We start from the raw sequence: 12,071 nt of genomic DNA, 5'->3' as shown, positions 1-12,071 counted from the left end.
TTAGTTCCTTCTCTAAAAACTGCTCTCACGCCCACAATATCTACTTGTCATACACAATTCATACATCAAAACGTAGGTATTTTTGTCTATTTTCAGAATATCTGCTCAGTTTCGTGATACGCCTTTTACTTTTGGCTGGTTGAGCTTCCAAACGACAAGAGTAACACAACTCCCTCTATTCACTCTCCTGTATAACTTTCTTTGCATTTCCCAGCGAAATGCACAGCGAACCACTTTTTGAAATCGCTGATATGACCACATTTTTATGTTTATCCATATAAATTTTATACCGATACGTTCACAAAGGCCTTGTGGTGCTCAGGATCACGTCATTTGACTGATAGCAGTTATAGTTTTTCCAGTCCGAGGCTTTGTTTGAGAGCTTGCTTTCAGTGTCTGAATTGCTGCGGTGTGCTACAGGAGACATATTAAGAGCAGGTGCTATCGTTATCAGATCAAAGAGATGTTTATAAACATGGCCCAGGCCCTTAGTAACCATGACAACCCTTTCACAGACAGTCTACTGATTACTCCAGGCTTGCTGTAGGAGTCAACTAACTAGACTAACTATGATCATCAGGCTAGATCATTTGCGTTCCACTTCTGTCTGTCTGTCTGTCTCCTTATCTGTCTGTCTCCCTCCCTCCATTCTCCCTCTCTTTCTCTATGCCTCCCTCCCTCCTTTCTCTTTTCTCTGTCTTCCTCCCTCCTCTGTTCCCCTCCTTCCTTCCTTTAGTCTCCCTCCCTCTGTCTCTCCCTCAGTCTGTCTCTCCCTCCCTCTGTCTCTCCCTCCCTCCATCCTTCTCAATCTCTCTCTCCTTCCATCACTGCTTCTCTGTCTCTCTCTCTCTCTCTCCCTCCCTTCCTCTCCTTCACTCCCTCTCTCCCTTCCTTCTTCTGTCTCTCCCTCCAGGGTCATTTGTGATTTCATCCATGTATATAGCCCGTTTCTTTTCAGCCAATATATCCACCTCTCAGCTCTTTAGGCTCATGCTTGTTTGTTCTACCCAATGGCTATGGCTGATAATAATACAAAGTCTTCAAACTTTCAGCCTTTTTAGTCAATTTCAGTCAAAGTTGCTGTCTTTCTTTTCCTCTCCTCTCTTTCCTCTCTCTCTCCTTCTCGCTTTATTCTCTTTCTCTCCTCTCTCTTCTCTCTTCTCGTCTCTTCTCTCCTGCTCTCCTTTCTTCTCTCTTTCTCTCCTCTCTTTCCTCTCTTTCTTCTTGTTCAGACCCATTCTTTTCACCTAATATATTTCACATCTCATCTCAGCTGGATTGATGCTTTTTCGTTCTATGCAGTGTATATATCTGATAATAATAAAAATATTTCTTCTTTCAGCCTTTTCAACTTTCATCTTTAACAGTGTTACAGTATTAATTTGTTTCATATTTCTGCATATGTGAGTCATTATCAGTTAGAAAATCTACTCAGACCTCACAATGTTCTACATATTTTGTCATTATTCAACCTTTAAAGCAAACAATGCAGTTTAGCATAAACGTTTAACTTTTTAATGAAATTCATACTTATTAAAACGATTTCCGCTTTTTCAACTATTTTCACTACTTCAACTTCTTCTTATGGATTTAACCTATTCAACCAGTTTAGCTTTAGCAATTCAGCTATTCAGCATTCCCACGCATTTTCTGCAGGAAATGCATTTTCTAGTTCAACCTTTAAAGCAAACAGTTCAGTTTAGCATAAACTCTGAACTTTATAATGAAATTCATACTTATTAAAACGATTTCCGCTTTTTTAACTATTTTCACTACTTCAACTTCTTCTTACGGATTTAAGCTATTCAACCAGTTTAGCTTTAGCAATTCAGCTATTCAGCATTCCCACGCATTTTCTGCAGGAAATGCATTTTCTAGTTTTTATTATTCTTATTCCGTACGTTTTTTGGCTCTGCGTAACTTCTGCATACTTTCACCTATTTAAACCATTCAACTTTTCAAATGTTCAGCTCTTTCAGCTAATGATGGCACTTCTTCAACTTTTTTTCTACTATTTATACTTTTTAAAATATTCAGCTTTTTAACACTTTTTTTTAACATTGAAGTGAATGAGAGCCGGCTTCAAATCCTTAAAATCTTCTTCCGCTCCCAAAAGTTTCAGCTCCTTCATACTTTCACCTACAGACGCCAAACAAACTTTAAAATGTTCACAAAATATTCAGCTATCCAAACTTATCTTTTCAGTTTGATATCTTTTACAGTTTTTGTGAAAAAGCTGTTTAAGTTTAGTGATCATTTCAGGAAATTTTATCGATTAAACAGAGTGTGTATTGCGTTTGCTAGAGTGGATGACATCACAGCTAGAGGGTGAAGCTTGAAAAAAAATTATCTTAGTTCCTTGTCTGTAAACTGCTCTGCGCCCACAATATCTACTTGTCATACACAATTTATACATCAAAACGTAGGTATTTTTGTCTAGTTTCAGAATATCTGCTCAGTTTCGTGATACGCCTTTTACTTTTGGCTGGTTGAGCTTCCAAACGACAAGAGTAACACAACTCCCTCTATTCACTCTCCTGTATAACTTTCTTTGCATTTCCCAGCGAAACGCACAGCGAACCACTTTTTGAAATCGCTGATATGACCACATTTTTATGTTTAAATTTGTTAAACATAAAAATGTTATGTTTAAATTTTATACCGATACGTTCACAAAGGCCTTGTGGTGCTCAGGATCACGTCATTTGACTGATAGCCGTTATCGTTTTGCCACTGTGAGGCTTTGTTTGAGAGCTCGCTCTCAGGGACTCTGAATAGCTGAAGCACAGCACAGCTGACAGATTCAGCAGGTGTTGCTCATCAACTTGATTACAGACATCAAAGCAAGTTTATAAACATATCCACTGGCCATTCGTTACCATGACAACACTTTCACAGACACACCCAGATACTACAGGCAGTAATATGAACAGTAGTCTATACAGATACTACAGGCAGTAATATGAACAGTAGTCTATACAGATACTACAGGCAGTAATATGAACAGTAGTCTATACAGATACTACAGGCAGTACTATGAATAGTAGTCTATACAGATACTACAGGCAGTAATATGAGCAGCAGTCTATACAGATACTACAGGCAGTAATATGAACAGTAGTCTAGATCTGTTGCCTTCCACTTCTGTCTGTCTGTCTTCTCTGTTCTATTCTCTTGTTCTGGTCTGTCTGTCTGTCTGTCTGTTCTCTGGTCTCTGTCCTGGTCTCAGTCCTGGTCTCTGTCTGTCTGTCTGTCTGTCTGTCCTCTGCTCTCTTTCTGTCCTCTTTTGTCTTTCCTCTTTCTGTCCTCTTTCTTCTTTCTGTTCTCTTTCTTCTTTCTATCTTCTTTCCTCTTTCTATCGTCTCGCTCTCTGTTCTGTTTCCTCTCTGTTCTCTGTCCTCTTTCCTCTTTCTGTCCTCTTTCTGTCCTCTTTCCTCTTTCTGTCCTCTCACTCTCTTTCCTCTTTCTGTCCTCTTTCCTCTTTCTGTCCTCTCGCTCTCTGTTCTCTTTCCTCTTTCCTCTTTATGTCCTCTTTCTGTTCTCTTTCCTCTTTCCTCTTTCTATCGTCTCGCTCTCTGTTCTCTTTCATCTCTGTCCTCTGTCCTCTTTCTTCTTTCCTCTTTCTTCTTTCCACTTTCTTCTTTCCTCTTTCTGTCCTCTCGCTCTCTGTTCTCTTTCCTCTTTCTGTCCTCTCGCTCTCTGTTCTCTTTCCTCTTTCTGTCCTCTCGCTCTCTTTCCTCTGTCCTCTTTCTGTCCTCTTCTTTCCTCTTTCTGTCCTCTTTCTTTCTTTCCTCTTTCCTCTTTCTGTCCTCTCGCTCTCTGTTCTCTTTACTCTTTCTGTCCTCTTTCTGTCCTCTTTCCTCTTTCTGTCCTCTTTCTTCTTTCTGTCCTCTCGCTCTCTTTCCTCTTTCTGTCCTCTTTCTTTCCTCTTTCTGTCCTCTCGCTCTCTGTTCTCTTTCCCCTTTCTGTCCTCTTGCTCTCTTTCTGTCCTCTTTCCTCTTTCCTTCCTCTTTCTGTTCTCTCGCTCTCTGTTCTCTTTCCTCTTTCTGTCCTCTCGCTCTCTTTCTGTCCTGTCCTCTTTCCTCTTTCTGTCCTCTTTCCTCTTTCTATCCTCTGTTCTCTTTCCTCTTTCCTCTTTCTGTCCTCTCACTCTCTTTCCTCTTTCTGTCCTCTTTCTTCTTTCCTCTTTCTGTCCTCTTTCTTCTTTCCTCTTTCTGTCAGTAAGAGCTGTGTTTCAACTATTCTTCAGCTTCAGCTAAAGACCTCACAATGTTCTACATATTTTGTCATTTTTCAACTTTTATAGCCAACAATTCAGTTTAGCGTCAACTTTGAACTTTTTAATGATTTCCACTTTTTCAACTATTCTCACTACTTCAACTTCTTCTTACGGATTTGAGCTATTCATCCAGTTAGCTTTAGCAATTCAGCTATTCAGCATTCCCACGCATTTTCTGCAGGAAATGCATTTTCTAGTTATTCTTCTATTTATTATTATTCCGTACGTTTTTTGGCTCTCTGTAACTTCTGCATACTTTCACCTATTTAAACCATTCCACTTTTCAAATGTTCAGCTCTTTCAGCTAATGATGGGACTTCTTCAACTTTTTTTCTACTATTTATACTATAAAATTTTAAGCTTTTTAACACTTTTTTTTAACATTGAAGTGAATGAGAGCAGCCTTCAACTCCTTAAAATCTTTTCTTCCATAACAAAAATTTCTAGCTCCTTCATACTTTCACCTACAGACGCCAAACAAACTTTAAAATGTTCACAAGATATTCAGCTATCCAAACTTATCTTTTCAGTTTGATACCTTTTACAGTTTTTGTTAAAAAGGTGTTTAAGTTTAGTGATCATTTCAGGAAATTTTATCGATTAAACAGAGTGTGTATTGCGTGAGCTAGAGTGGATGATGTCATAGCTAGAGGGTGAAGCTTCGAAAAAATTATCTTTGTCCCTTCTTCTCAAATTGCTCTCACGCCCACAATCTCTACTTGGCATACACAATTTATACATCAAAACGTAGGTATTTTGGTCTAGTTTTGTGATACGCCTTTTACTTTTGGCTGGTTGAGCTTCCAAATGACAAGATCTCCATATCGTTCTCCATTGACTCCAATGATCAAACTCCTGGATATTTCCCAGCGAAACACTGAACAAACCACTTTTTGAAATCGCTGATATGACCACATTTTTACGTTTATCCATATAAATTTTATACCGATACGTTCACAAAGGCCTTGTGGTGCTCAGGATCACGTCATTTGACTGATAGCAGTTATGGTTTTTCCACTGTGAGGCTTTGTTTGAGAGCTTGCTCTCAGGGACTCTGAAAAGCTGCAGCACAGCACAGCTGACAGATTCAGCAGGTGACAGGCTCGTTAGCTTGATTACAGACATCAAAGCAAGTTTATAAACATTCCCAGGCCATGGTTACCATGACAACACTTTCACAGACACACACCCAGATACTACAGGCAGTAATATGAACAGTAGTCTATACAGATACTACAGGCAGTAATATGAACAGCAGTCTATACAGATACTACAGGCAGTAATATGAACAGTAGTCTATGCAGATACTACAGGCAGTAATATGAACAGTAGTCTATACAGATACTACAGGCAGTAATATGAACAGTAGTCTATACAGATACTACAGGCAGTAATATGAACAGTAGTCTATACAGATACTACAGGCAGTAATATGAACAGTAGTCTATACAGATACTACAGGCAGTAATATGAACAGTAGTCTATACAGATACTACAGGCAGTAATATGAACAGTAGTCTATACAGATACTACAGGCAGTAATTAGAACAGTAGTCTGTGGTCTTCCACTTCTCTCTGACTGTCTTCTCTCTCCCCCTCTCTATCTCTCTGTTTCTCTTTTCTTTCTCTCTCTCTCCCCCTGTTTCTCTCTTTTCTCTCTCCATCCCTCCTTCTCCCTCTCTCTCTGTCCTCTCTCCATCCCTCCCTCTCTCTCTGTCTCTCTCTCTGTCTCTCTCTCTCTCTCTCTCTCTCTTTTTCTCTCTCTCTCCTTCTTTCTCCATCCTGCCTTCTCCCTCCCTCTCTATCTCTCTGTTTCTCTTTTCTTTCTCTCTCTCTCCCTGTTTCTCTCTCTTTTCTCTCTCTCTGTCCTCTCTCCATCCCTCCTTCTCCCTCCATCTCTCTCTGTCTCTCTCTCTTTCTCTCTCTCTCTCCTTCTCTCTCATCCCGCCTTCTCCCTCCCTCTCTCCCTGTCTCTTTCTCTTTTTCTCTCTCTCTCTCTCTCCATCCCTCCTTTCTCCCTCTTTACTTACTTTAACTTATTGAACCAATTTCCACTTTTTCAACTATTCTTCAGCTTCAGCTAAAGACTCCACAATGTTCTACATATTTTGTCATTTTTCAGCTTTTAAAGCCAACTTTTTAACGATTTCGACTTTTTCAACTATTCTCACTATTTCAACTTCTTCTTACAGATTTAAGCTATTCATACAGTTTAGCTTTAGCAATTCAGCTATTCAGCATTCCCACGCATTTTCCGCAGGAAATGCATTTTCTAGTTGTAAGTGCAATAATAAGTTAAAGTACTTGAAACCGTATGATAGGGCTGAGGGTAAACGATTATTTATTAAATGATTAATCGGGCGATTATTTTATCGATTAGTCGACTAATCTAACGACTAATTGGACGATTAATCTAACGTTTATTTTTCTGTTGCTGGATTAATAAAAACCATAATGTATCAAATAAGTACCAAAAAAAATCTTAATATACTTTATTAAACAGTTTTGCACAGCAAAAAATCTTCTACTTTACACAAAATTAAATAAATACAATTATTTTACTGTTATACAAAATGAAAGGCCAGCCTGTTTACTCTTTTACAGTACAAACATAACTCTCTCATAACTCTAAAAAATTAATAAGTTGTAGTAAAAAAATACTGTGCAGTGCAGTATAGACATTCCTGAGAGTGTTTAACACAATATAAAATTCCTGTTTTCAGTTTTACAGTCCCAACATAAATCTCTCCTGTACAAAGCTACCGCAATCTGTTTGCTACCGTTAGCTAGATCTAGCAGCTGTGCACTTTGGTGGTGCAAGGCTAACCAACGCATCTTAGCTCTCTGTGCAGTTTGTTCGTGCTAGGTTAGTAGCTAACATTAGCTACTATAGATAGCTGTGTTCTGCAGCCGTACGCTTGCTACGATTCAAGCCAACATTAGATGACAACTAATGTTAGCTAAACACAGCTGTCTAGGCGCCAGTAGCTAGCTAACGTTAACGTTAGCTACTAACCTAGCACCAGCCTAGCACGAACAAACTGCACGGATAGCTAAGCTAGTTAGCTAGCACCACCGAAGTGCGCAGAGCTCAAGCAACACAACACACTACGCAAACATGAAATTAATTTAGCCAACGTTATTACGTTATTGTCTCCTTCACGAGTGACAATGGGGTGCCTCCGTTTCAGATGCTCCCACATTGTTGTTGTGCTGGTGTGGTATGCCAACTCCATTTGGCAAAGAGCGCAAATAACGACACCTTTTACGTTTGGGACTACATTTTAAGTATTCACATACCTTCGATGATTTAGGGCGAGCTGTTTTTTAGGACTTTTTATTTTATTGGGGCTTTTTGCAGGGCTTTGTTGGGAATTATGTGAGGAGGTTGCTGTTTCGTTCTCCATTCTGCAATGTTTTGGTCTCCCACGTTATATACTGTCTATGGTGGCGAGCTGTGCCGAAGCGTCGACGCAAAAATTTGACGTTGACGAAATTTTGACATCGACGCATCGCTACAGGCCTACCGTATGAATGTGTGTCCCAGCCCAGGCCAGGTTAGGAAATTAACTAACAATGTAAATATCAACAAGCCACTGACACATATGTTCAAATTTGATTCATTCAATAAATTAAAATATTTTGTCTTAAATCCACCAGCCATTTTCCTATTATACCATTTGCAACATCCTGAGCCTTTTTGGTACGGTTACTAGGAAAACTCACCCCGGAGTAATTTTATTCTCCCAAAAACAAGTTTCCTTTTTATTTTTAAAGAACTAATACAAAAAAAGTCAACTTTCATTGTCTCCCGCAACTTCATTGCAACAAACATACAAAAGACATTGCAACTTTTATCGCAATCTTTTACAAAAACACCCGCAAAATTGGGCATTTTGGGCTGCAACAATCTCAGAAAAAGGCTGCGAAATCCTGGAGAGAATGAGGGTTTTCGGGAGATGGTGCATACTTTGGAGCCGAGGTACAAAATACCTTGTCGGCGATACTTCAGCGACACCGCAATCCCTACACTCTACGTTGAAACCAAATCAAAATTTTTGGATACTTTGACGAACGCTGGAATGATGGCTATAACATGCGACGCATGGACATCAATTGCCATGGTGTCCTACGTTACCCGAATCCACAAATTTCATCAAAGATGATTGGGAGCAAGGGTTCCTTTTTTTCAAAAAAAAAAAAAAAAAAATGATTCAGCTAATTTTAATTTTTCAAAAAAAAAAAAGAGTGAGGAGTTTTTGTGATGAGTTCGTCGGGCAAAAATCCTTGATTATGCGGCACGTTTTCTTAAAAAATGCGATGAAATTGCGGGAACTTGCAAAAATTGCGGGAACTTGCAAAAACTGCGGGAACTTGCAAAAACTGCAGTTTGATGAAAAAGAGAAAAAAAAGTGATTCCCCCAACACCCTGCTTTTCGATGATGTTCACGTTGCGTAATTACATCACTTCATAACGTTCCCATGGCAACAGGGGAAAATGTGTTAAGTAAACGCAACATTTTTCAACTTTCTGCTAAGATGTGACTTTTTTTGCAACGAAAATGCGGGGATTATGAAATCATGCAAGCCCCGCATATTTTGTGTGGAAATCTGCAATTTATGCGGCGAAAGTGCAGCGTATTTGAAAAAATGCGGCCCCCGCATAAATATGCGGACTTTGGCTGATTATGCATTGAATTATGTGATCGCATAATCACGTTTTTCTGGAGGGAATGGTATGAGAGTCACACGGGTGCAAATGTGACAGACTTGTTGAAGACGGTAGCAGATGAATGGCCTCTGAATGACAGCAACTTAGTTTTAATCACAGACAATGCTTCTAATATGGTTGTTTGCTGCCCAACTTGGAGGATTTATGCATGTGAGATGTTACGCCCACACCTTAAATCTGGCTGGTCAGCGAGCACTCAAGTTGCCTGCCCTGTCTAAGCTCCTGGCGAGGATTAGACGGATAGTTTCGTTTTCCCACCGTAGCACCGTCGGCGCGTACCAGCTGGAGTAGAAGCAGAAGCTACTTAGTCTGCCGTGTCACAAACTGATAACAGACTTCAGCACCAGGTGGAACAGTGCGTATGAGATGGTGGATTGTTTTTTGGAACAGCAGCCTGCTATCTGCGCCGCTTTACTCTCTCCCCAGGTGAGGAAAGGATGATAAAAGTGTTTTCTTTAATGAAATATTAGAGAAGGTAATTCATCTGTTGATTTTCTTTAATGACCATCACAAAAGTAGGAAGTGATTAGCAAACTCTGAGTAGCAAACTTAGATTTATATGTATTTTTTTTAAATCACGCATGGAAATGTACATAAAAACATTGTTGCATCGATAATCTGTTTAGAATCGAATCGTTGGCCTCTGAATCGGAATCAAATCGTGGGGTGCCAAGAGATTCCCACCCTAAATCTTAAGCCGAGAAAGTATGTCCGTCAGTCGGCAGAGAGGACGGCAAGGTAAGGGTATTTCAGCGGTTGTTGCAGTAATTTTAAGATGAGAAAGTGTGTCTGTCAGTCGGGTAAAAAACTCTGCATGAGCACAGGCTTTTATGACAACATAGCCAGCATCTAAAGTTAGATACTCCACTGCGCTGTGGAGTAATGTCTGGCTATATGAGACATTGTTGGATGCTGTGTTGTGAACCTGGCAACCACAATGAACTTCGGGGGACGAGGGGCCGGGGGAGACGACTATCTCAAGTAGTTTGAATTTGGACTGCAGTAACTATTTTAAATGTTAGCTGTCATTATTACATATTGCACCTTTTAAATTAGTCATAGAACTTTGTCGGGATATTTTTATGATCCAAACTGGACTTTCATTAAGTTGTACAATTGCTTGTTCTTGTTTGTAACCTGCAACCTGTAACTTGTTGAGAGGAATCAAAGAGGTAACATTTGATAACATTTGATAAAAGCCAATAAATTTACATTGCATGTAAATTTATTGGCTTTTATCAAATGTTTTTCAAATAAATGAAGACATTAGCCCTGTGAAAAGGTGTCTATTAGGAAGAAGGTATTGTAGTCAGTAAACATGCTCAAATCCGTGTATGCTTTTTTAAACACAATGGAAATGTTTTGGTAGTGGCCACCCTGAGCAGATACTGCATGTTTAGCAGACTGAGCATCCTTCACACTCCCTCAGTGATGTAATGAATCGATATGTGACAGTAGGCAAACTCAATCTATTCCACAGTGTCAATCCATGAGCAGGGAGATGGGAACTGACAAGGAGAGTTCTAAAGAACCATGACTGAGGCCAACCTTGCTACAGGATCACTGCGCTGAAACAGGATCTTGCTTTGGCCAGGTTTTTGATTGGAAATGCAGCACAAATAGTCTTGTTAATTTAGTTCTTTTCTTCTCCAGTGGGTGCTGGCCTTTGAGATCTTCATCCCACTGGTCCTCTTCTTCATCCTCTTGGGTCTGAGGCAGAAGAAGCCAGCGATTCCTGTCAAGGAAGGTAGGCAGACATAGTAAAACATGGACAAAAACAGCAGGAGTATTGTCCTATTATATAAAATCTACTCTAAAAGGATAAAAGGTCCCCAATAAATGCTTTATTTCCTCCTGTTTGAGTAAGTTTGGTAATTTGGGGATGGGTCACTATGGGATATTCACTAAGGATTTGTGTCCCTTTTCAGCATTTCTTTCTGTGACGTAGGTATCATGTAGGTGGCCGTGTTCTGACGGAAGTTACGAGTAACTAGAGGGTGAAAGGTTATATGACGCCACTGACAGGCGACTTAAGGAAACATCCCGTGTCAAAAAATAAAATAACAGATTTCTCTGGTTTTGAAATTTGGTGGAAACATTTTTACAACTCATAAAAATATATAACATAGGAATGGTCGTTTTTAGACATTTTAATGCAGAAATGTTACATATTGTACCTTTTTTAAATAAAAGGTTTTCATTTTGTAGGATTCTTTAATTTTACAATATTGAAAGGACAAACAAAAAAACTGTATATATCTATATATACAGTACAGGCCAAAAGTTTGGACACACCTTCTCATTCAATGTGTTTTCTTTTTATTTTCATGACTATTTACATTGTAGATTATCACTGAAGGCATCAAAATTACGAATGAACACATATGGAATTATGTACTTAACAAAAAAGTGTGAAATAACTAAAAACATGTCTTATATTTTAGGTTCTTCAAATTAGCCACCCTTTGCTTTTGTCTTTTGTTGACGGCAGAAAGTACCGAGATAGTGAGATTTATAAGAAGGTGACCGAAAAGTTATTGCGTCTTAAGGTTGTCCATAGGCTACGTCCAGACGCTAACCGTGCGTCGCCGTTTACGTCGGGATATTGCCAATTGATTACAAATTCCATGTAGGAGTAACTCTCTCTGCTCACTAGGGCTTTGACTCAAACTTATTCTCGAATATCATTCGAATATTAAAAAAAATGATGATATTCGAACGAATATTAGCCAGCCCTTAATATTCGAACCTGTTATGGGGATTATTTTTTGTAAATGCGTTTGCTTTTTCACGCATTTCAAAATGTAACTACACGTCGCGGCGACGCGCGTCTCTCGGCCGTGGGTCGGTAGCGGTGCATTCCCCCCTAATTCTCAAAGAAAGCTGGCTTGCGCAGGGCCAGGCCAGCTCAGCGGCGTCTTTCTCCCGTCGCGTTCCGCTGTCTCTCCTACCTACACCGGCGCCGCACCCTGTCCCTTCTAGCCTTTCTACCTGCCTGCTCAGTGCTGCTGCACATGAGGAGAGAGCACAGAGGGGAGGGCGGGGCTGCTCCTCAGTCAC

The 12,071-nt window shown here is 39.7% G+C and overlaps 1 protein-coding gene across 8 annotated transcripts in view; it reads left to right on the top strand.

The window, feature by feature from the left end:
• The window catches only part of abca2 (ATP-binding cassette, sub-family A (ABC1), member 2), a 280,330-nt gene that overhangs the window by 15,047 nt on the left and 253,212 nt on the right, over nucleotides 1–12,071 (top strand). For 7 of the 8 annotated variants that reach the window (XM_039804281.1, XM_039804283.1, XM_039804279.1 and 4 more), the window contains one exon: nucleotides 10,665–10,758. The exons of the other annotated variant lie outside the window; for it this stretch is intronic. In XM_039804281.1, coding sequence (XP_039660215.1) covers nucleotides 10,665–10,758 — 94 coding nt within the window. Of the gene's footprint in view, nucleotides 1–10,664; nucleotides 10,759–12,071 lie in introns of those variants that run through there. 8 annotated transcript variants of the gene reach the window in all.

This window comes from Perca fluviatilis, chromosome 6 (assembly GCF_010015445.1).
Source record: "Perca fluviatilis chromosome 6, GENO_Pfluv_1.0, whole genome shotgun sequence".
NCBI lineage: Eukaryota > Metazoa > Chordata > Actinopteri > Perciformes > Percidae > Perca > Perca fluviatilis.
This window is presented reverse-complemented; position numbering and strand designations above follow the sequence as displayed.